Source organism: Trachinotus anak, unplaced genomic scaffold (assembly GCF_046630095.1).
Source record: "Trachinotus anak isolate AG129_WGS33_773 ecotype Australia unplaced genomic scaffold, CSIRO_AGI_Tana_v1 ptg000004l, whole genome shotgun sequence".
NCBI lineage: Eukaryota > Metazoa > Chordata > Actinopteri > Carangiformes > Carangidae > Trachinotus > Trachinotus anak.
The window spans coordinates 19,022,212-19,046,740 of record NW_027273855.1 but is presented as its reverse complement, the minus strand read 5'-3'; the positions used below and the strand labels follow the sequence as shown (position 1 = coordinate 19,046,740).

Genomic DNA, 24,529 nt, shown 5'->3' with positions numbered 1-24,529 from the left:
CGGGCTGCTAGAGAGCAGTGCGTGTGATGTAACAAGGAGCGTCCAAGAGGCTGACGGCTGGTGGGGGGGTGGGGGGAGCTGCTGATGGTGATGGAGGAAGAGGAGGAGGGGTGGTGGGGTAGGGAGTCTCATAGAGCCCAGGAGCTAAAGGAGCTGTCACTGGTGAGAAGCCTCTGGTTTAAAACCTGGTAGATGATGGGTAATTCTTTACTGGTGTCAGTGCCAAGAGGTGGAAGGGGGGGGTGAGCACTTCAAAATAAAAGCAAGAGGACACAACCTGCAGGAGAGCTGCTGGGAGATTTTACTGCCTCTCATAAACACAGAGAAGCATCTGCGTATGCCTCTCTCCACCCTCTTATCTGCTCTCAGTAGTACAGTCCTCAGCAGGGCCACACGATTGGCTCCTTGGTCTCCATAGAAACAGGAGGATGTGTCAGAGGTAGGGCTCATTATCATGCCTTCTCTCTAACCTCCCTCCCATTTTGTTTTCACTCCCTCTCTCATCTCCTTCTCTCTCTCTCTCTCTCTCTCCTTTCCCATTTCTCTTCTTCTCACATATTCACCCCCCCCCCCCCCCCCACCTATCCACCCTCTCCATCTTTCTCTCCTCTGGAATCAATGCACTTTTCTCTGTAGTGTCTTTCACAAACACACAAGGCTTTTCCAGTCAAATGACAGATGGTGCAAACAGCTACAGATGCTGCATGGCTCTGGTTATTCATGTCTGCAGCAAAAATAAACGCTACAAACCTAAGACATAGATGAGATAATGTAAAGTAATCAGCTGGAAAAAAAGTCATTTGGTAAAGGAGTTAGAAAGTGTGCTTCTATAGTTCTGCTCTTGCTGCTCTTTAAGTTAGTGAAATAGAAACTATGTGGCTTGCACACACATTGCATCATACAAGTGATTCCAAAACCAGATAGGAAGTGTGAAATTTTAAGTAGAAATAAAGCAACATTATTGAAGATTTCATCTTCATTCGTGGTGAAAGTGGAGGTTTTGGCTGCAAAATGGGTCAAAATGAACACAAACTGTAGATGGTGTACAGTATGTTATGGTTTCCTACATTGTAGCTGTACAGTACTGTTGTTGACACCTTCACCAAGTAATAGCATCCAAGACAGGACGGTAAGCAGGCAGGAGGGTGTCTATGGAGACAAGCTCTCATCAAGACTTTATAAAGCCACACACACACACACACACACACACACACACACACACACACACACACACACACACACACACACACACACAGACACAGACACACACACAGACACACACACACAGACACACAGTAGGCTAGAGCCAGGAACCCTGGGCTGATCTCTTACGGTCTCCAGGGGAGGATGCGTTTCGTTCCAGGCAGACTTGACGGCACACAGCACCGTCGATGTATCGAGTGTTAACGCCAAGGTGACCAGTACTGTCAGATCTTTGTCTTTTTGGTAATGAACATAAGTTGTGGCTAATTGTATACGTGGTCCACCTTATTGCAATTACACTGGATATGTAGCCTCTAAACACGAGTGTTGGTGCCTTCAGCTCTTTAGTATGCAGCATGTGTGTGTTTGTATGTGTGCCTATGTGCACACTGTATAATTTTTTTTTTTTTTGTCACCATCCATTTCAATTCATATTGACTTATCCAAAACAAGATTTCCCAACAACAACTGGCCAGTGCACTGTGTTCATGCTCCCCAGATGAATACTCATGTTTTCAGAGGTGAACCTTTTTCATTTTAGGGACTCCATGAGCTTTCCTCTCTGTACCACCCTCATGCCATGATATCCACTTCACACACAATATTTCTTAAAATATGCAGATTGCAATGAAATTTACAGGGACCACAGGAAGATACACCCTCATTTTAATAACTGCAAGGACAAACTTCAGGTTTTTTGCCTTAGACAAGGCTCTGAAGTTACCACAATGGACATGTCTATTCCACATTTTCAGTGGCTGGACATAGTAAATATTGCAGCCACTAACTAGCAGGCCTGCACACAGTAAGACCAGTTAACTCCTCATTCCTCAACAGGATGTCACCGACAGAGCACAAAGACAGTTCATTAGTGTGATGTTCCCATAAAACTCAAGGACAATTCTCCCAAAGCTTGGCATGTAATTTAACCTGCAGGTTGTCTGTTGGCTAATCTGGATCCTTCTCCTAGAGATGTTCACCGTGCATGTTTGTGTGTTCATGCATGGCAAAAGGTTGTAGGGGGGAAGGGCTCTGAATGGGGCAACGGTGAGCTCCATTCTGTTCCTACACACCGGGTGTGTACTGGCAAAACCCCAAGCTGAGTGTTAGCAATCAGGGCACACACAGAGAGACAGAGGAGCAGAGCGGTGAGCAAGAGAAGCTTTCAAATTGACAAACAACCTTAAATTCATGGTTTCAGCAACACGCCTTTCAACAGAAAAAAAAGCGCAGGCTTTGATGCCTGCACACGCTTACACACACACACACACACACACAGAACAAACACAAGGACAGACACAGTTACACTGAAGTATATAGTTAAGATGCCATTTTATTTTGTGGCCTAATGTGGCCCTGCACACATCAGGACATGTTGCCATGTGGCCTTTTAGATGTACAAATATTGCATGCGTTGGCCTTCTAGTGCCAACCTCCCCGGTCTCCTCTGCCACCTTATGGCCCCTTTTAATCCAGCTGGCCCGGGTCTATGATGTGGGCTGTTGGACTGTAGCAGTAGGATTTTCTGCAGGAATGTGTGCAGAAGGCTTTCCAGCCTGGTAGCACATGAAGACACACACAAATCACAGACATACATACATACAGTACGGCACAGAGGACTTTCTCTGTCAGAGGAAATGATGAGTTCCAACCTAATTGCCTCATGCCTGTCTTCCAGAAGAAGGAGCCAACTACAACGAGCCTACGTTTTCTAAACTTAAGGAAACCAGTCTGATTAGTGGAGAAGCAGCAGAGAACCAACAGTCAGTGGAGAAGGATCTTAACAAGCTGAAAAAAATCTAAATGGCAGTGCTGGAAGTTTTACCGATGTTCTTACATGAGAGCTGAAACAATTCATCAATTAGTTAATTGACAGAAAATTTAAAATGAACTGGTTCCAGCTTCTTACATGTGAATATTCACTGGTTTTGATTATCTTTGGATTTTGGATTGTTGGTCGGACAAGACAAAACAATTAGAGATGTCCATTTGCAATCTGGATGCAAGGGGTGGACATTTTTGTGATGGGCATTCTTTAATATTTTCTGTCATTTACAGACGCAGGGCATTTACAGGGCAACTAATGGGCTCATAGAGAAATGGATTTGTAGATTAATCGAAGATGATTTTCTTTTTAAAAAAATTAAAACATTAATATACTACATTTACTGAAAAAAAGAAAAACAAGCGATCACATTTGCAATGCTGGAACCCGAGGATGTTCGGCAACCTTGCTTGAAAAATGAGCGAAGGGAAAAAATGAGTGAAATGACTAATCTATTATCAAAATAACTGCTGATTAATTTTCTGTCGATCAACATATCAATTAATAGCTCTACTGCACAACAGCACCATCGTAGATTAAACATTGTTTCCCTGGTTTGACTGTTGCTTTATAAACCTGCGATTGCACAAATGAAAAATGGAATAGCCAAAACAAAAGGAAACAATAAAGATTAAAAATAAATATATAAAGACACTCAACAATTGGAATTGACAATCACAGACTTCAGAATTTCCTGACAGGGCAATGTTTCACAACACCGTGTCTAGCTGAATTGGCTGTCAGTCTGTGCCTTGGCTGATATAGAGACAGATAAGAGATGCGCAGCTGGTAGAGGTGACAAAACACCTTCTCAAAACTGATGCAGCACTTTATTCCTATGAAAGTGCATTTTCTTTTTCCTGTCCTTAAGGTGGCTGGGCCCTGCTGGATCTTATCAGGCTTGAACATGTTCAGGGTGCAGATATGTGCCTGCACAATATGTAGGGAGAACAGCACTGGTGGAAGTGTCTGTGCCCAACAGGAGGAAGCATTATTTTGTCCTCAGCTGAGCCGCTCTGCAGGGGTCCTGTCTCCTCTCATAAGCCCCCCCCCCCCCCCCCCCCCCCCCCCCCAATTTCAAACACATCAGAAAGAGAGAGAGAGAGAGAGAGAGAGAGAGAGAGAGTGTGACAGACAGAGAAAGAGGGAGGGAGAGAGAGAGAGAGAGAGAGAGAGAGAGAGAGAGAGAGGGAGGAAGAAGTGGGAGGGAACTGACATTCACAACAGCACTAGAAGCTGCACACCACAAGATGGCAGTGCATCACCTCCTCTGAATGGGCCGACATCGCGCTGAGGTGATCAATAGCATTACTGATGTTGGGAAAACATTTCCCTCCGGAGGGTTATTATCAGGCCATGTGTGACAGGCCAAGTGAGGAGAAGCACGTGTCGCACACTTGCTTTAGCAACATTAACCACACATCTGCACCGAGTCACCAGGAACCAACCTGAACATGTACTGTTCATGTGCTTCGTCACAACAGATTACAGCTCAAATAAAATAAAAACACCACGCCCCATGTTACCTGCAGTTATTTCAGCTTTGTTGTAGCTTGCTCTGTTTAAAAATACACCTATAAAGTTTTTGTTCCATAAAAAACATTTTTCTAAGCGCTCCTGTCAGTGTGAGCAGCTGGAAAAACACAACTCCCCAGCGATTAGTGACCCTCTCCACTCTACTCTGGAGCTGAGAGGTGAGAGGTTTACTCTCCCTGCTGTTTTTCCATGTAACAACGCAGCACAGCCTCTCTGCAGCTCTCTGGGCAGAGGGCACAGCGCTGTGCAAAGGCTCCTGCTGTCACTGACTTGGCCTCAAGCCTGAGAACATCAGAGGCAGGAGACAGACGAGCTTTTCATAGCGGGCCAAACAAAGAGCTTTCTCTCTGCCTCGAACTGTGAAGCACAGACAGAGCCAGTTCTTGACCCCTCAGGCCTCTGCTGATGCCCTCCGCTGCCATCGCACAAGTTCAGACTTCTCGATAAGCTGAAGTCAGTAATACTGATGTGAAGTTACCAACGACTGGGTCAGGCTCCCGTCAAAAGGGTCACAAAATAAATCTGAGGAGTTGTGAGATGTTAAATGTGGTTGGGAAGAGGAAATGATAATGTTATGCTGGCTGCCTTTGAGGGCCATATTGGATCATTTTACCCTTTCGGGCCTTAAACACAACATTTTTTTGTCAGGGGTAACAAGCCAAAAAGGTTGGGAGCCACTAGTTTAATCTTACCAATGTACCAATGTATTTTGCCCTGCTATTCATTTGTTTTTTATGCAAACTCTTAACCTGATCATGTGTGTAGCTGTGGGATAAGACAGTGTAGTAAAAAGCACAATGCTTCCCTCTCAAGAACAAATGCCACAAAGTTTAAGTCGTCTATTTAAGTACTTGAGTAAAGGTTTTCAGTTACTTTCCACCACTGGTTCCAAAATCAACCATAACACAGTCATCCTAGATGTTTACCATCACTCTTTCAGTGATGCAGATCATCCTAGCCAGGAAGCAGGACTGTCAGGGGTCACAGATTATTGTCAGGTCTCACGTCTTGTTTTTGTTAGCTTGTCTTGGGTTTCCACTCCACTGTTTTGTGCTGTGGAAAATAAGTAATGTATCTTTATTTCCTTCATGTACCCTCTTGATTCATACAGTCGGAAGAAGCAGAAAAAATAAATGTATTTTCCAGTTTGTTGCTTGTGAATCTAGAGTGAGGGCCAATGAGATGGTGATTTAGTATTTATTATGCCATCAGTATGCAATGTCACACATACAAAGACATAATGAAAAGCAAGTCCAGAGCTCCTTGAGCAGGTTGCACTGCTCGTGCATGTATCATTTATTCTCATTATGGCCCATGACAAAAAAAAAAGTCTATTCTCACAATCTAATCCCTATGTCATCTGCACTTTCTGCTCCTCGCTCTCAGAGGATTACACCCTCCACACACAAATAGATCACACGTTCAGCAGCAGCAGTAGCAGCGGCATCTTGTATATCATTATAATCTTGCACATACACAGACAAATCCCTCTTCTCGAGCACTAGAGCTGAAAAAGCAGCTGAGAACAAGCGATCATGCTCTCCGGTCTTATTTCCTGGGGAGGAGTGCGCGACTCCTTACTACCTCACCTCTCCCCTGTGAGCTCTCCCTCTGCTCGACCCGACCAGCGATGCAGCTAGAGGAAATGCAGCTTCCTCCCATCGGACTGGCGGATAGATCTGAAACGCTCTGATATTACTGTGGCATGGAGCTGATGAAAGGATAAGCTATGTGAGAGAGTATCACTAATCTCTTACTATATCGAATTTACCAGGGAAGGTGGCAGTGGGTTATAGAGTGAAAGCAAAGCACTGTTTGAGGAAATGCTGTGACATGTTTTCGCTGGGCTGGGGGGGGTGCATCGGTTGCGCTTGTATCTCATAGAGGCTTTTGAAATCACGCTCATGTCACACATGATTTTGTCTTGAAATGTAACACCTGTGCACTGTCGCTCGACACCTGGGTATCTTTTCATTACTGCTGAAGGGATACATTTGCCACAGGCACATTGCACTTACTCAACCTTGACTGAAACACAAACTGCTGCCTTTCTGAAGAGGGGCGCAAACATACACAAAAACACACAAGAAATTAACACTTCACGAGTGTGCACAGCCTTTCTCCATGACCCCATCATTGATAATGTCATGGCCAATTACTGGGAGGGTTTGCCTGCTGGTGCGTGATTCATGGGTTTAAGTTCGCAACTGCTAGTGTGTGCGTGATGTGTGTTTGTTGGTAGTGTGTCAAAGGACACGTTGGTTATTATGGCTTAATACCGAGTCAAGGTAATCTTGTGCTTCCACTCTGATTCACAGCTCTGGCCTTTGAATAAGCACAGAATAAACTGAAGAGAAAATGATCGAACGAAAACAATAAGTTGGGTAACGTCTCAGTGGTAGGTAGCAGACACAGTATTGTAACATGATCGGAATTTATCATCAGGTGTATTTTTTTCCCACAGATATAAATGTGACCACTGTACTCTTCTTTACATAGCTGTTGTTTACTCCGGTTTATTACATGATGTTCTCTTGTGTGTAGGCCCGCAACATATAATTGGTCTGTTTTTTTATTTTTGACAATAAACTACATTTTGAAAGTACAAAATGCACAGTTTTGACCAACAGTTTGAAACCCAAAAATATTTAATATGTAAAAGGCGCCAATATTTACATTTGAGAAGACGGAGCCAGTGTTTAGTGTTTTTGCTTGATAAATGATTGTAATGATTGATCGTTATTGTTGGCAATTAATTTTCCGTCCAGCAACTAATCAACTGACAACTGGTTTCTACAATATTTATGTGTATTGCATTTTTTAAAAATCTGTTTTGAGTAAAACATTTGAAATCATTAGTATAAAAACACATTTTATTCATTTCAAAAAAGTGAGTATATTTTACCAATTAAACGTGACTGAAAGAGGAAAAAGTATGTTATATTCATGAAAATACATTTTACATTGGGAATATGACTGTGTATCATATTATCAATGATGCATTTTGGTCCAGCATGAATTTAAATCCATCTAGAATCCTTAAAGAGTCAAAATACATATGAAACAAAGCCAACACTCTAACAATTGAATACTGGCCAGTCTTTATTATATTGTGTCATGATCCTTCAAAACTGTTTATGTGCAAAACAATGAAAGGGACACACACACACACACACACACACACACACACACACACACACACACACACACAGAACAGCCACGCATGCAAATACACACATTCATGCATTTCTCTCTTGGCCAAAAAGAATCAACAGCAAGAACTGAGCGGAGTGAAAAGCACATGGTACAAAGAGCCTCACATTCTCCTCCGTTACTTAAGAGTCAAAGCAACTTATCATAAGCCACATGGCCTGTGTGCATGCCAGATTCAAAAGAGTGTGTTTCCAGTGATCCAGCTTCATAGCGCAGCAAGGAGCCTGTAATTAACTCTTAGAGAATGTGATGACGAAACAGAAGCTGGGAACTTCAAAGACAACCGAGAGCTTTCCCAAGAGTTCAAACACATTATGGAAGTGGGCGCTCTGTTTCATAGGTCTATTAAAAATCATTGTGCAGTTGCCATTTCCCATCTGGTGAAATCAAAACTTTACAATAATAACAGCAGTAAATAAAAAGGGCAAATAAAGAAAAAAATTCATATAACTGGCTGAATTTTATGGGAGGCGGAAGGCTTTTTAAACTAACACTAACTCTTCCACACAACAACTGCTCCTTCATTTTCCAAGGACTGGTTGCTGCCATACACAATAAATGTTAACTGTGTCGTTAAGGCCTTTTCTAAATGCCCTCAGATATTGTCAAGGCCGTACAGAGGGAGGACGCTGCAGTAGAATACATACGACAGCCACCGTTCAGGGCCAAGATCCTACAGTATGCATGGTAATACTTCTCTATTTCTGCTGTGCGTGTCACTTGTCCAGCCTCTTCACCCCTGCGGCTAGACCACAGCCTCATGAGCTGCCTTCCTGCCTCCGACCATCAGCCAATAACACACAGGCTGTTTGCAGCAGGCAGGCTGGGGGTCTGTGATCCTGGGAAGGCAGGCCATTCACATGAATCAATAGGCTCTGCAGTGGTATTATTAGAGGGCCTGGAGATAATCACAGGTTCTGTTCTGAAACAGTCATTCACCATAATGAAGATCATAAAGCATCTGAATTATTTATACATGAAATGGAGCTCCTGGTTTAGATCAGTTCTAATGGTCACATCAGAATCCAGAACACTAATAAATGCAGCAGTGCAATATTTGGAGCTTTATGACCTTTTGGTAATACCAGGGGGGCTTTAAAAAAGGGGGGCTAACACTTGGAGAAAGATTTACACTTCACTATGACTGCCCAGCCTTACCTTTACCTTCCCTAAAGCCTCTGCCTGTAGCTATTAATCAAGTCAGATGTGTTCTTTTAATTAAGGCGACAGAAAGAAAGAGGCACAGATAGACAAACAAAGGAAGAGAAGGTGAAACCTTTATTTAACCAGGAAAATTCTTTGGGATTAAAAATCTCTTTCATGGGAGCGTCCTGGACAAGACAGGCAGCAGCACAATTACCAGAGAATGCAGAGCAGCAGATGGTTTTTTTATTGAGTGGAAGAAGAAAGAGAATATCTGGAGAAAAAAAAAATAAGGAATCAAAAGACAGGCGCCAAGAGAGGCAAAAAGGAGAGGCAGAGCATCTTGGGTATTTAAAAGCACTCATTCAGCCTTGAGCTGGGCTTGATCAGCGCAGAGAGGTCTTAACTCTGGACAGGACTGAACTGGAAGGCAGCTGCAGGCAATGAATACAGCAGCTACTGCACAGGCAACAACCAAGTCAGTTAAAACATGCTTTTTGTTCATGGAGTTGTTATTACTAAGGAACTGCCAAAGATGAATTAAGTTGTTTTTCCTCTATTGATTATGATCATTTAATATAGTATATAACTGCTTTTGTGCCATTTCCTTTCGAGTTGCGAGCACATGCCTGCAGATAGAACTCTGATTCTTTACCCTTCTGTAAACCGTACAGAGCAATTATCCTCTCTCACAATAAGCTGCAATTCTGCATCTCTATTGGCCTGGCTGGCTGCTCCACTTTCCCTCTCTCAACCTGACGTAAAACACCCTCCCTGCTCTCACCTCTCACTGCTGCAGAGCACTCTACACACAGCAGTCATGTGAAGATAATAAGAGCAGGAGAGAAGTTGAAACCAAAGAGCCACAAGACTTTACAAAAGTAACAACAGCCGTAAGAACGAGGGATATTTTTCACACAGGGTTTCCTTTTATAAGGGACTCCTTCGCAGCAGTATGGGAGAGGATGGAAGTGAGGGGCACTGGAAAATAATCGGGACTGAAAGGGAAGGGTGGGATGTAAGAGGACAAAAAACCAAAAATGAGCGAACTTCACAGACTTAATAATCAGTGGAAATGTTGATGTTATGTTCAGTAGGTATAGCGTACACCCCTCAGAAGAGGAGAGTTGGGTTGTGTAGCTATAAAGCTTTGTATATATTTTTATAGTACCCAGTCAGAGCAAACCCAGCTGGAGCCTCTGCAACCTGATTTGGAAATATGCCCCATTTGTTGAGTTGAGTTTAGATTTTTATTTTGTTGTAATACTTTAAAGCTGAAGCATTTTTATTCATTTATTTATCTTTTTTTTTTTTTTTAAACTATACTGAATTTTGAGACTGATACCGATTTAAATTGGCCAATAGTAACATAAACAACCATCTTGATACTGTTCCATTAGATTTATGGATTTTTTATTTTTATTTTTTTTCCAAAGAACCAAGACACATGCTGAGTGAGAAGCTCTACAGTTGAAAAAACAACTTGTTATGGGTCGCTGGTGAACAAGCTGCATGTTTATACATTGCCTCCAACTTAGTTTCATATTTCTGTACTGCAATTTCTTGTTACTTATATGCCGACATAAATGCTGATACTGATATATTTGCAATAAGCTTATACTGGTCAAAATAGATCCTGGACTGTTAGTTGGACAACAAGCAGTCTGGGAAAATGTGATGGGCATAACTCATTATTTTATGACATTTCACAGAGAAAACCATAGTCAATAATCAAGAAAATTGTCCGCAGATTCATCGATAATGATAAAAATTGTTAGTAACAGCCCTGGTATTCACACGCTAACATGCAAGGACATAAACAAAGCAAACAAGCAAGCTGCACACGCACGTAGACACACTCAAAAACTCAACCACACACACAAAACTCCTGCGGTGTATAATGGCAACACATCCATCTTGTTTGGTGGAACTCCAGGTTTCCTCTAGATTTATGCGGTGTCGAGGCCGGCCACTCGTTTTATTCTCCTTAAGTTTCAGAATGTGTGATCAAAAACACAAACTGAACATGTTCTGAATATCTTTGCCATACTAACATATCAAATTAGAGATTTGTTTACATTAAGGTACACATTAATGTAGGGTATACATTAGTTTCATAAAGTTTCTGACTGAGTAAAATGTGTCTTTTACATGTACACGTGTATATGAAACTGTCTAGTCTTATGTGCGCCACAGCCTTCTATTTAGATGGACCGTAGCAGATCAAGAAGCCATTTTCATGTCTTTTACTTATGCTGCCAGTTGAACCATTTTAGTACCAAATGACAACTAAAGTATTTAAGTATCTGATTTATTATTTATATCTCGAGGTAATTTACCTCCTTTCACTTTATTCACCCTTAAACATTTACCTCTTTTATGCTTTACATTTTATTTTGCTGAGAATTTCTCCTCTCTGCTTTGGGCTATACAGGCTCACACTTAGCAGCCAGCTGCTAACTGACTGTGTGAGCAAGCAGAGCAGGCGAGTCAAGACATTAAATCCCTTGAGGAACACGTTCCTTGATTCGATCTGGGTTATTCTGACAGAGGTCAGGTAATCTCCCACCTCTGTTCTGGTTCAGGTATTCTATTGCATCTGACCTGTTACATCTCTGTAATTCAACTGGCTGATGCTAACAGTTTTTACTTGCGTGAAACCTTTACAGTCACATTAACAGAAACATTTCGCTGTCCAAGGTGCTGAATCCTGAAGCCAATGGAATTTCATCTCTACATTTTTTTCCAATTACCATCTTGACCAGGGTTAGAATCAGGAAAACCTTGTTTTCATGCTGCTGCGCCAGCAACAGCCAGAGCCAGAGGAATATTGTTTTCAGGTTGTTGGTCCATACATACGTGTGTCTATCCCATTCTCTTGGATGCGATATCTCAGTAACCTTGGATGGAACATCTTCAAATTTGGCACAAACATTCATTAGGACTCAAGGATGTACTGATTAGATTTTGGTGGTCAAAGGTCAACGGTGACCTCACAAAACACTTTTTTTCTGCTGTAAACCAAGAATTCATACACTAACTGTGACACAATTTAACACAAAATGGCCAAAGGTCAACTTCACTGTGACATCATAATGTTCTGCAAAAACACCTCTGACTGTTATTCAATGCTGTTACCCATTGTGATCATGTTTCCTGCAATGCAAGGCTATAACTGTAGTTTTTTTGTGCAATTTGGTCAACTAAATAAAGCTAGCTATTACAATTGGTCTGTTCTGATAACTGCTTAATTGTTAAAGTTGTTTAACATAGGAGAAAATGGCAAATATTCTCTGGCTCTAGCATTTTAAAGATGAAGATTTGCTGCTTTTTTGAACACATTTGAACACATCACCTTGGACATAGACAACATTTAATGGAGAAATTAAACAGATTAACATTTAATCATCAGGTGCAGCCTTAAATTAAAAGTGTAGGAGAGATAAAATCTACAACATAAATGTCAAAGACATCTTTGCATTAAAGTTGTCGAGTCTGAAAAAAGCTTACTAAACAAAAAAACTTCCCTTTGATTTGTCATCTTTTTTCTGTGATTACTGTACTGTGTGTCTTTGAAGAACCTTTTTACAAAAACTATAACAAGCAAATAAAGTTTCCTTCTGTTCTCCAGACATTTGGATGAGCTGGCTATTCCACTCCAGTGGCAGTGAAGTGAACGGTTTGTGGGCTTATTGTTGTAGTTCTGAGCTCATTTACTCTACACTCCCTCTGCTTAGCAGGCTCAGTGGCAGAATCATCATAACCAGTGTTCCAACAACTGTATCATTAGTTAACAACATTGACTCAAATATGCATGTTCACGCCTGGGAAATAAGCTATAAAATCTAAGCTATTACAGTGTCTGTGTAGCACTATAGCTGATTAAATGCTGCCCCCGCAGGGGACAGGACGCAGAGTAATACAAGATGAATGTAAGCAAGGACGTCACGACCTGGCTCAGAGGAAGGGCAAAATGTGGAGACCTCACATGACTCTTTAAAGTAAATTAAGTATGTACATCAGTAATGTGTGTAGTGTGTGGACATGTACAAAAATCAACCAAAGTCCCAGCAACCAAATAAACAGGAAATCGGTCTTGAGGCCCAGGGCCCGTCACAAGGAAAGAGAGGTGAAGAAAAGTATATAACAGAGGCAACTATTGAAGTTATTCCCTGGGGTATGTTTTTGCTATTACATCTAGCAGCCGCCCTGCTTGCTGTGAGTGCGACTGGTTTCCCCTGAGATCACCCCAGCTCTGGCATTAAGCACATTGAGCGAGCCAGTCTCCGTGAACAACCCCGTTCCAACACCAAAGTTACCCCATTAATTCCTAATTCCTTCTTTGACTTAGTTTCCAAAGTCTGTAGCAATTATTGAACCTTTTAGACAATGACAGCATCTAACCGACGTCTGAAAACAACACAGGCTTAAAATAGCTGGGCCGCAATCACTAAAATGCAAGTCACATCTTTTTGCATCAGTCGTTTCTCCCAAATAATGCTACAACCACAAACACTTCCTATAATTAAAGTTTTATTTCAAATTTTTCCAATATGCTCGTTCGAAACATCTAAAACATGTGGAGTGATTCAGACTACTGCAGGGCACGGCACAGCACCTCGCAAATGACATAATAATTAATATTTCACTTCCTCCCTTGTCTTTAGTGCCACACAAACAAAAATACAACCGCAGAGATCAATCACTCACCGTGAGCCTCACACAGCCACACAGCTTCAGTGGAGAATAATTACCCAACACTTTTTGCTATTTCTTCTCAGATATATTGTGAAAAATGTTGTTTTCTTGCGACTCAGCGGTGTACAGTGCACGGCACGTAAGTGCAACATCCTGGGTTCAAATCTGGCCCAAGACCTTTGTCATGTTATGTCAAGTGAGCTTCCTGTCTTGTTGAAGGAAATGATGCACAAAAATGTTAAACATGACAAAAAACAGCTGTAACCCAGGCCTTTAGAATAACTGCTTGTTATTTGTATATAGTGATGCACTGCATAACTCAAAATATTTTATTTAGCCCTGTCATTTAACATTTCTTATGAGAACAAGTGAGAGTGTGTGTTAATGTGTGTGTGTGTGTGTGTGTGTGTGTGTGTGTGTGTGTGTGTGTGAGATCCTTGTGTTGAGGGCATACATTCAGTTGTTTGCACTGCCCACTCACATGCATTTTCGTCCTTCAAGATGGGCAGAAATGTAGCATAAGCAAGGACTAAACTGCCACTAGTGTTTGACACAGAATGTTCTGCAAATAAAGGAAAAGATCAACAGAAATGAACTCTTCTAATTTAATGATTGCAAATAAAGCAACCACCTGTAATAAATCTGCAACGTCAAAATGATCAGGTATTAGATGTCATCATTTAGCAATTAGTGGATTGCAACAGTGTGCCTGAGTGAGATGGGTACGCCTAAACAGGAGCAAACAATGCTGCTGAGCTGGAGAGGAAAGCAATCAACCTCTGATCACAGCCATCATCTTGTTTACAGTCATGATCCATTTAACCTATTAGCTCTCAGCTGTGCTTGAAAATTACTTACAGAGCAACAATCACACTGAGACAAATAAAGAGAGCACAAATGAGTGAGGTATTAATCAGCGAGAAATAGCAAATTCCCCAATACTGCAACGTTACCAAAGTCTAAAAACAACCCACAGATGTTTATACTCATCAGAAACTTCTGAACACTGCTCTTTAAAAATAGAACGCGTTCCCGCTATGCACTGGGATTTATTTTTGGGCTGCACAAGAGCCAAAAGTGGGCTATGGATTAGGCACACTTTGCTTTTTGATGATGAAGCACACAGGAGTAGGAGGTGTGTTTGAAACTCTCTCCAGCCTTTTGAAGCCCCTTAAGTCTGTCCCAGCGATGCGACTGTGCGCTCATCTCCCCTCGTTTGTTGAGAGGCTGTCTCAAGCTCCAAGCTCAGCACAGGCTAATGGGTGAGCAGCAATGAAGGCTCATATTCGCAGGGATCATATTTCATTATATTTCATTAAGGCTAGGCTAAATGATCTCCTCTTACAGTGCATTTGGCCACCGGAGTTCATTGCGCACATCAGTAAAACAACATTGCAGCACCAAAACTGCTGTGTCAAAAAAAGCTGATAATTGGAGAACAGCTGCTTAGACTCAAAACATTAGGACACAGCAAAGTTTGCTACTGTCAAGCCGTTACAACCAATACATCTGCCAGAGAAAGGCTAATTAGCAGGGCACTGACAAGAGCTGACTTTTAAACATCAACAAGGCCGGAGCAAGACAAGGAAAAAATGCTCTGCCCTGGTGCTGGAAATGCTGTGGTGCGAATGGGACAAACTAAACATAAAGGACGCAATCATAAAGATAACATCTTACTGTACCCAAAGGAAGCCGACTTCCACTTGCGGCAGGGGACGACTCTTCTGCAGCCAGCAGACACTAACCTCCCAGGATTCTCAGTGACTTCGACAGGCAGGGAGGCATGTCTCCTGCAGAAGGACAAACAGTCTTACAACAGGACACACTTCTCAGACCGTTGACATACAAGGGCAGATATTAAAGAAACCTTTTTATGGGAAGCGACCGCTCTGAATGAAAATCATCCATTTACCCTCGGAGGGTTCCCACAGGGGATCTGTGACTTTGGTGCTTTTACCTCTGTGTTCTTCATTCTACCTCTGTGTTCTTTAAAGTAGAATTTTGTTATATACTTGTAACATAGCCTGCAGATGGCACCACAGAATGATTTAAAAAGCCTTGTGAATGTGTCAGAAGCAAACAACTCAGTGGAAAGTCAACATATTTTCACTGCCCTTTCAAGTTTTTTATTTAGATAAGTTATCTGTAAGTTTGCTATCGCTAGACAGCCAATGTTAGCATCTAACAGCTGTTTACTCACCGCTGTAGAGGCAAAATTGTGAGTTCAGCATCAAACTTCACTTTTTGCCAAGAGCCGTCTCCAGCGGTGGAAAGCAGCTCTCTTGTTTTGCCTCTGTTTCTATCACTTCTCTCCCTCTACTGAAGTTAGCATGCTACCCAGCTAGCCCCCGCTGGTCGGCCAGTCTGCCTTTCTGATGCTGAGTCACTGTAGCATCCAGTCTGCCCTGAAGACACGGCGCTGCTCACAGGGCGTAATATAACTGCTTGTATTGTAAACACAACAATGTCTGAAGCTCTGAAGCAGCTGTTAATGCTAATGCTGGCTAGGTAGCAATAGCAAAACTTACAAATAGCTCCCTAAAAATGTCATTCCTCTTTTACAAGCTATAATGTTTGTGTGGTCATTTTTACAAATCCGGTGTTTAACCTAAATTATACTCAGTATACTAAGTATACTTCCATGTGCACTCATGATTACTGTACTTACAGCACATATGCTAGCATGATACATAATCTGTACAACTTTACCTGAACTTGATTACAATTAAGTGCACATGAATGTGCTATTTTGAGAAACCATGTAATTAAGTGTATTTAAGTACACTTTTTGCACGAATGGTGTATTTTGCATCTAGGCCTACTTGAATCATATAGCCCAATATATAAATATACATTTAATATGTTACCATACACGTCTCTCTGTCAGATTTTGTTTCCAGACAGAACCATTCATGTTTTTTGATACTGTGACCAGTAGCAGGTGCAAAGAAAAACAACAGACCACTTGTAAAAGTAGCTAAAGGAATGTGAAAATGTCACAATCTTGGGAGAAAAGACCACCTCCTGGATGAACAAAGAAAAGAAAAGGTTACACATGCGGTAGGTTTATTTGTAATGTCTGTGCTGCTTCATTCTTTGTGCTCAATGTACTGCAGTTGAGGGAGTTTAGTCTCTGATCCCTCTGATTGTTCAGAAATGTCTCATCTCCTTCCACTGGATACCATTTCTTCAGAGGCCTCTCTTTCTCATCTGCTGTTTGTTAAGGTTTTCACTGAGCCGTGCCACCTTTGGGCTGGCTGTCCCACAACAGGCCAGGCACATTTCTCAGGCTGTCAACTTGCAGTCAAACACCAACAACCTACCCCTCTGTCTCAGGGGATGAGGTCTTCATCAAAAACATGAAGCAACATCTGGCTCAATGCAGAGTGATATCAAGCCTATGATGATAGTACTACAGTCAAACTATGCATGTGTCCAGCCAAATAAAACCTTATTCCAAATACTCAATAAGGCTTGACTCCATCCTTTAAATTACTGTTGGACACTTTGTGAAAGCATTTGTACCAAAAAATATAATTATCCTTCATTGTTTGACACAGCCTGTACTCAGCCTCTGTATAAAAAAATACACTGCACTGAGGCCCTGTGTAATATCAGTGGCTAATTGTGTCATGGCTGCTGTTATTTGCTGCTGTTTCGGCATAATGAATTATTAATTTCAAAAATGCTAATGTCTCTGCTCTGGCTGAGTTGGGAGCTGTGAACCTTGAATTAGTCAGACTTTTCTGCCATTACTTACTCTGATAGCGATGCAGAGTGTCAGACCTTGCTTGAGACCTGTCAGTGCCATGACTAACGCACAAACACCCACAGTTCATTAAAAGAAATGGCAGCTCTTTTTCACCAGGGAGAGATGTTCTACGACTTTAAAACCATGTCATTCGTTGTCTTTGCTTTGTTTCACCAAACACTGCGCTGAGCTGCTGTGTTGTGCTCAATTCCTGTGGAGGGAAGTTGTTTTCTGAATGATGCCTGATAGAAAAAAAAGACATGCTGAATTCAAAAGGGACTCGCACAAGCACAAAGATGGCAGGCTCGGCCCCACTCATTGAAGTTAAGCATTGCTCTCCATAGCAACAAGAGATGGTGAAGGACACAGGAGAAGATGATAGGTTTGTGTGATCCCTTCGGAGAGCGCCAGCCGAGGGTGAGAGACAGCACTAGGCCGATCCTGGAACACAGCACTGTCACCGCTCATCCCTGCAGACAAATATCAGTTCAGCTGCCCTGACGCGTACTGTCGCTGCAGAGGGCCGGCCGGCTCTTTTTAAGTTAGAGTTAGATTTCTGGGTGAATTAAACACAGTTCAGTCCACACATTGTGCTGTTTTAGAGAAGTGTCCTGCCTGCAGGTAGAAAACTGCAGCTCCATAGCTATTTCAGCAAATACCTCATCTGCTAGAGGCAAAAGATGCTGCATGAGTACAGTCTCTTTGCTTCTATTTAAAAGCCTATGGTAATTCCTGTAGCATGTCACTGTACTTTATAAATGATCCCACAATCCTTTTGCCGTAAATATAAATATAACGACAAGTTGGCCTGAATTAATGTTTAAATTGATTGGAAACACTTTGCTTATTAGAGTTCTTTAGAGACACGCTCTTAGAGAGGGTTTAACCCCACAACAACAGCCCAGCAAAGCTTTACCCTCTTCATTGTCATCTCAACAATAATGGGGGGGGGGGGCTCTATAATCCCTGCCTCTCTGTTTCCCCAACTCTCTGTGGAGTTTCATCGGGAAATAAAAGCTGCAGACCCTGCCGAAGCTCTCCAGTCAGTCGCTATATTGCAGCTCTTTGTCGAGCTTCTCTGGCCTTTGATTGTGTCGGACCAAACATGTTCAATTAAAAAAAGAAAAGAGAGAGAGAGAGTGTGCACTGTTCAAAAGGGCTGCAGTCATGGATATACCATCTCAAACCACATGAAATTTCAATTAGCCTCCCCACTGCCAACCACTCCAAATGAAACAACTGCCATCCATCACAATACACGAGCTCACCCAGCGCAAGTAAACAGGTATAAATAACACAAATGGACTTTCAAAAACTGTTCAGCAGCAGACAAGAGCACTCTCATCCCCCACTCACATAGCAATTGGTGTGATAAAGTGTCAGACTACTCCTAAGCTGTAGGCTTTTTGTCATTTGCTAGACTGGGTTTATGAATGAGTGCTGTACAGAAGTGCATCAGGGAGTGGGAGAACATCTTGTCATCAGACATTCACTGAAGAACAATCCAATAAAAGCAGGTCACCGAGGCTGTTGAGTGCCTGCCTGTCTGCCTGCCTATCTCACCCAGGTTCTAATCACATCTGAATGAAGCCATCCATTCTGATTACAGAAGAAGAGTAGACCAATTAAACACTGCCATGTTGTTATTCCTCTCTCATTAGCCATGGAGTGTGTATGAGAATAACCCCCCCCCCAATCACCGACAGGGCCAATCTCTCTCTCGACACACATGTATACACACGCACACACACACACACACACACACACACAAAAAAAACACACTATCAAACCAGTGCAAAGAAATCCTTCGGGAGCAGGGTTTATTTATTTATAGCGCCTGTGCCAAGTTCAGTGGCTTTTCCATTATTAATGATAATGAAACCTACCAACCCATGTAACACACAAAATTTTAGAACAGCCAGGCTCAGTTGTGTCATGGTGAGGCATATTAACAGGGTGAGAGATGTAAGCGACTGTAAGTCTGCTGTGTGTCGTCAGCTGAGTGCTGTGCTGGCAGTTGCAGTGATTTTAAACAGCTCTTAGCTCCGATACAAAAGGGAACTCTGTGCCAAGATAAACCATGTGACAGAAATTCACAGTAACAGTCACAGTAACTTGAAACTGGCTGCTGCTTCATTTATAAGAGATGTTATTTACACTGAGATATTTGTGCTATATCCATAACATAGGGAAAGCATTAAAGCCAGTAAGTTTTTACTCAGGCTAATTACTCCATTCAGTGCAGTGACGCAAAGTATGGAGCCAAGGAGAGGCCATAATAATTTGAATTTTACAAATGAATATCTAACATCTAATCTAAACACTACTGAATACATATCATTACAATTTAAAATCATAGCATTGAAATATTTCACTTAGAAACCCATATATCTGAATTTGAAATTCCCAGGTCATTTCAAGTTTTCAAGTGTCCAGGATTTCCACTCACTCATCTGAATCTGACCGGACAGAGGTCTGACTGATTCAATACAAGCTTGATTGCTTATTGTTGGTAGACCAGCGATACAAGTTTTCTTATTTTTGAGTTTTGGTGTCTGAATTTCACTAATCCAATTTGAGCAACTTTTTTTTTTTTCTTTTTTAACTCGACTTGAATTTTAGTTCTGAAAATACGACATTGAATGGTTAAGTAGTATAGAATAGTAAATAAATAAGTAATGCTTAATATCAGCTTTATGATATTGCACAACTTGAAATTACCTTCTGGAAATTTCAAAGGAGTGAATTTAAACCACACGAATTAAGTGAAATATCTCAATGCTATAAATGCACTGATATTTCAATTTCAATATGAAGTATTCAGCTGTGGCTACATTTCATAATTAAGTATTCAGTTCCTCATACAATTCAAATCCTTCTGACCTCTCTTTGCCTCCATAAGTAGCTGCAAAACACAGTGTCGGAACACTTATCTGGTAATTAGTGCATTTCTTGAATATATGGGCCTGTATCTTTTTTAACATGCTGTCAATGAATGCCTCTTTGTTGGGGAACCACTTTGTTGATCTGCAGTGGGCTCTCACTGTTGTGCCACTTGTCCTTGTGGTGGTGGGTGCGTGTGAGACTGTCAAGTATGATAACCAAAGAGGGCTCTTGCTCTGTCCCCGGTGAATCAGCCGATTTCATAAGCATAACAAAGCCCCGGGGTGCCATATGAATAGTAATTTTGCAAAATGAAAAGTAAATGGGGAGGCAGTTTTTTAATTAAAATGATAATTTACAAAAAAGGCTGCTTTATTTTCACCTGTAAAATTTATTTGTGAGATTAGTTTTAAAATCCACCATTTATTGAAGTGTTACTTTTTTATTTTAGATTTCCCTGTACTGATTTATTTGCGAAGTCTTTCATTCAGCTCTCACAATGTGGTGTTCTATTTATTATCTGCCTTGAAATTAGGTGTGTTTATCAATGGCTTCATTTATTGATTTGTAAAGTCATTTATCATTTCCTCTTTTACTGTCCAATTACATATCATTTAACACACCTCCATATCAATTGCCTCTCTAACTTGATATGGTTGGGTCAAATGTTGAGCAGATCCAACATCACCACAGTGTCACCAACTGCACCTGACTCAGTGGGGGATGATCTGCTTTTGTCTGACGTCTTGAAGCTTTTCACTGATTTGCAGGATCAGTGCCATCACTGTCTGTCAGCAATCAGCAGTTCAATTCAAAATCTCATCCAATCTATGTGTGAAGCCGCCAACACGTCACATGATCCACACATGATCCAAACTGTGACACTTGAAGATTGAACCTCAGCTCATACAGTAGCACAGTAACAGTCTTGGCACGCCAGCTGCATATTAATGAAGGAAAGATTCTAGGAACTGTGGCCAAATTCACAACCAAGGACGGCACACAGAACGCTGCTGCCGTTTGGGAGCTTCCCGACCACATCAAAGCATCAGTTTGGTGAGATGGGATTGTTTGCCTCTGAAGCCTTGCCCTCCATTTCTATTGCAATGCTTTTAGATTCTACTGTCAGCAGCAGCACTAGCTGGGGCTGAGAGATGTGAAAAAAAAAAATATATCATGATCCAAAGATCTTTTGATGATGTCAATATACTCTTCATCAAATCTGTTAATGTAGGGAAAAGAAAATTATGTTCTGTGCATTGGACTAAACTCAGCAAACTATTTTAGAAATCTAACACTTGACACTTGAATCTTGGCATTTATTAACTTAATTAATAAAAGGAACCATTGATGGTTCGCTTAGTGATGCCCAAACAGAGTCAAAAAAAGGACTAAAAACAAACACTTTTTTTTTGCCGATCATGTTTTCCAATAAATACTTCTTGACTGTTTTCAGTTATCGACTCTGGGAGCTGCAGAGTCGGACTGAATGCCAGTGATAGGAGTGAAACTGATTGTGCAAGCCCAGTGTTTAAGATTGGCCAGTGTAAGAGAACACTTCAGGACTTACATTATTGAAAGCTGAATTGCTTAGCATTTCAGAAAATCCTTCTATTGTCCACAAGCAATTTCACCCGAGGCAAAGTTTTGTAACTGAAAACACTCTCTAACTTTTAAATCTTCAAATAACATTCATTACATCATTTAGATGTTTGGAGTGAGTTTATATTTTACCTAAAACACTGCAACAGGAAATGCTAAAAACTGAGTAGATCTTTTTATTCAGCTGATTTTATACAGGACATATAAAATTTTGATATAACCTATTTTCTGTGCCGATTTGTTTTGTTGGGTTTTTTTTTGGCACACTACTGTTGGTGGGGATGCTGCTGAGTTCACTTCACATCTCTCATTCTTACAAGCACACACACTCACGCACATTTACTGGGATGGTACAAAGACAAAGACTGGCACACATCTCCCGGCTGTGACTCTAGATTTGCTTCAAATTTGTAATAGGACATTTAGAGCAGAAGAGAAAGCGGCCTGGGGAGCAGCACAGACAGTAGAGCACCTAAGGAAAGAACAGGCATGGCCTGGAAAACTTTCACTAAAACACGGGACAGGCTTTGCTACACTCTCTTCAACTTGTCTAGACACTGTCGGGTCCTTAATACACAGTGCGGCAGAGGCAGAGGAAGAGGCGGTTTGGATCCCACGGCGAGGCTTCCCTAAAGAGAGAAGCTGCAGATAAGGAGTGTGTTTACCAGTTGACAGAAGCACATCGACTCTCTGCATGCAACCCATATTTCTTAACTCAGCGATGATGGATTCACTTTACAGTTTTGAATCAGCCCACATCTTAACTCTGTCAGCAGACACAAAAGTTCACACAGCCAACAAGCTAACAACAGTGGGATGTGACCTTGGACCCCACTTGTCATGAAATCTCATCATTTCCTCCACACTGCAGTGTCCACAAACACCGACAACAGGCGCCACATCAGGCCTGCCCTCAATCCTTCAGACAGAGGAAAAGTTCACTCTGAATAACACCGATCCTTGGTTATTCAGCTTTATGCACTCAGATCAAAAGACTTACATAACACCTTGTCTTCACCAAAGCATTTTCTCAAGCAGTTTGACTTCTAAGGGAGAATATTCACAAGCAGATGTAAAATCCTGAGTACATTATTCAAGCTGGACATACCTGACCATTCTGGACGTGTCACATTCAGACCTGGAAGACAGAAAAACACTGGTTGAAAGACTTTGTTGAGCAGACAGAAACAAGGATACTGCAGCATGGCAGCTAATGACATGTCCCGTAATATAAAACGACTCACTGACCACATACACTTGATTCAGCAACTTCATTACTGCAGCCAAATTTAGCTGTTGGGCACTTTGAAGCAGATCAAACTTGTCTCCTAAAAAAGGGCTGCACTTAAAATTCCTTCAACAAGGTAAATATGACATTCACACACACACATATATATATATATATATAAATATATATATATATATATACACACACATTAATATTCTGAGTCTCCTCTACCAATACAGTGCTTATAATTCATACAAAACATCTTGTCCTTGAAGATACAAACAGCCTATTTATTTGGTTTGGTGTTGATTAAACTCTATGGTCATTTTTGAGGCCATAGTGAGAGGCGGTATGTTATCTGATGGGGAGAAATTACTGTGACCGATACATAAGAAACACTGTGGTGGGCAAAACACTGAAAACACCTCCCAGTATCATGCAGTCCAATGCAACATTAAAAAAAGGCCACACATCAGCAATGAAAACTCCTCGCTGACAGGGCACCACTTCAAGGGAAGAACTTCGATTAATACATTTATTGAGGAACACAACAGGACAACGGACTTTAAATAATGAAATGTATTGACTAACTAACTGGACTGGGCAAATGTAATGTCTGATAATCACCAAGATGGAAAGTGGAGGAAAAAAAACAGGTTTAATCAATAGCTGATAAAATGAACTGTGTAATGAAGTGAGCCACAGTGGGAGAGAATGTATTTTGGCCATTTACTTTAAGGCTAGACCACTAAATGATAATAAGAGGTCTACAAGTAAAATTTGATCGTTAAAATATCATTTTATCTCATCGTCAACGAGTTGCACTGTAGCTAGAGATTTTCCTGGTCTGAACCTGCAGTAGTTGCTGACTTCTTCACAGCATACTCAAAGGTGGTTTCCCTGGAGACCACATGTAGCTACCGGCAACCAGCTCTGCTGCGAGATAACTTTAGAGGAGAAAGGCGTTGGCCAGATGACTCAAAAACTTTCAACAATCTTCAAAACAAAACCGTGATAATAATATTTAAAAGTTATAAAACTGTTCTGATGCACTTATGTTCATGTGATGCAGTTGGTATCGATGAAAGAAAGAACAAAGAACATATGGACAAAAAACAAGCAAAGTAAAGTGATTCCAGTAGTTTATTTCCCTGAGGGCTGCCTAGACTGGAGAAGCGAGTAATTTTCAATCGAACATTTGGATTTTTTGTCTGGAGTTTACTAACAAAAACTACACATTAGCCTTCCAACACGACCCATAAAACATTAAATGAAACAACTTATGAACCTAACGGCGCTCAAAGTGAAAGAAAGAAACAATACCATGTGGATTTCATATTAGTATCATTTAAAACCTTCAACCTAGTACAACTGATAAATTGATCAAACAACGTACTAAATGTTTCTTAAAACTGATAACAGATTAATGTGGATTACACAGCAACAG

The 24,529-nt window shown here is 41.3% G+C and overlaps 1 protein-coding gene across 4 annotated transcripts in view; it reads right to left on the bottom strand.

Moving 5' to 3' along the window:
* Positions 1-24,529, bottom strand: part of iqsec1a (IQ motif and Sec7 domain ArfGEF 1a) — a 91,240-nt gene that overhangs the window by 50,808 nt on the left and 15,903 nt on the right. For 2 of the 4 annotated variants that reach the window (XM_071476677.1, XM_071476669.1), the window contains exons 2-3: positions 22,963-22,992; positions 15,301-15,408 (exon numbers count right to left, since the gene is read on the bottom strand). In XM_071476677.1, coding sequence (XP_071332778.1) covers positions 15,301-15,408; positions 22,963-22,992 — 138 coding nt within the window. The remainder of the gene's footprint in view (positions 1-15,300; positions 15,409-22,962; positions 22,993-24,529) is intronic. The other 2 variants (XM_071476671.1, XM_071476670.1) reach the window with 2 other exon arrangements.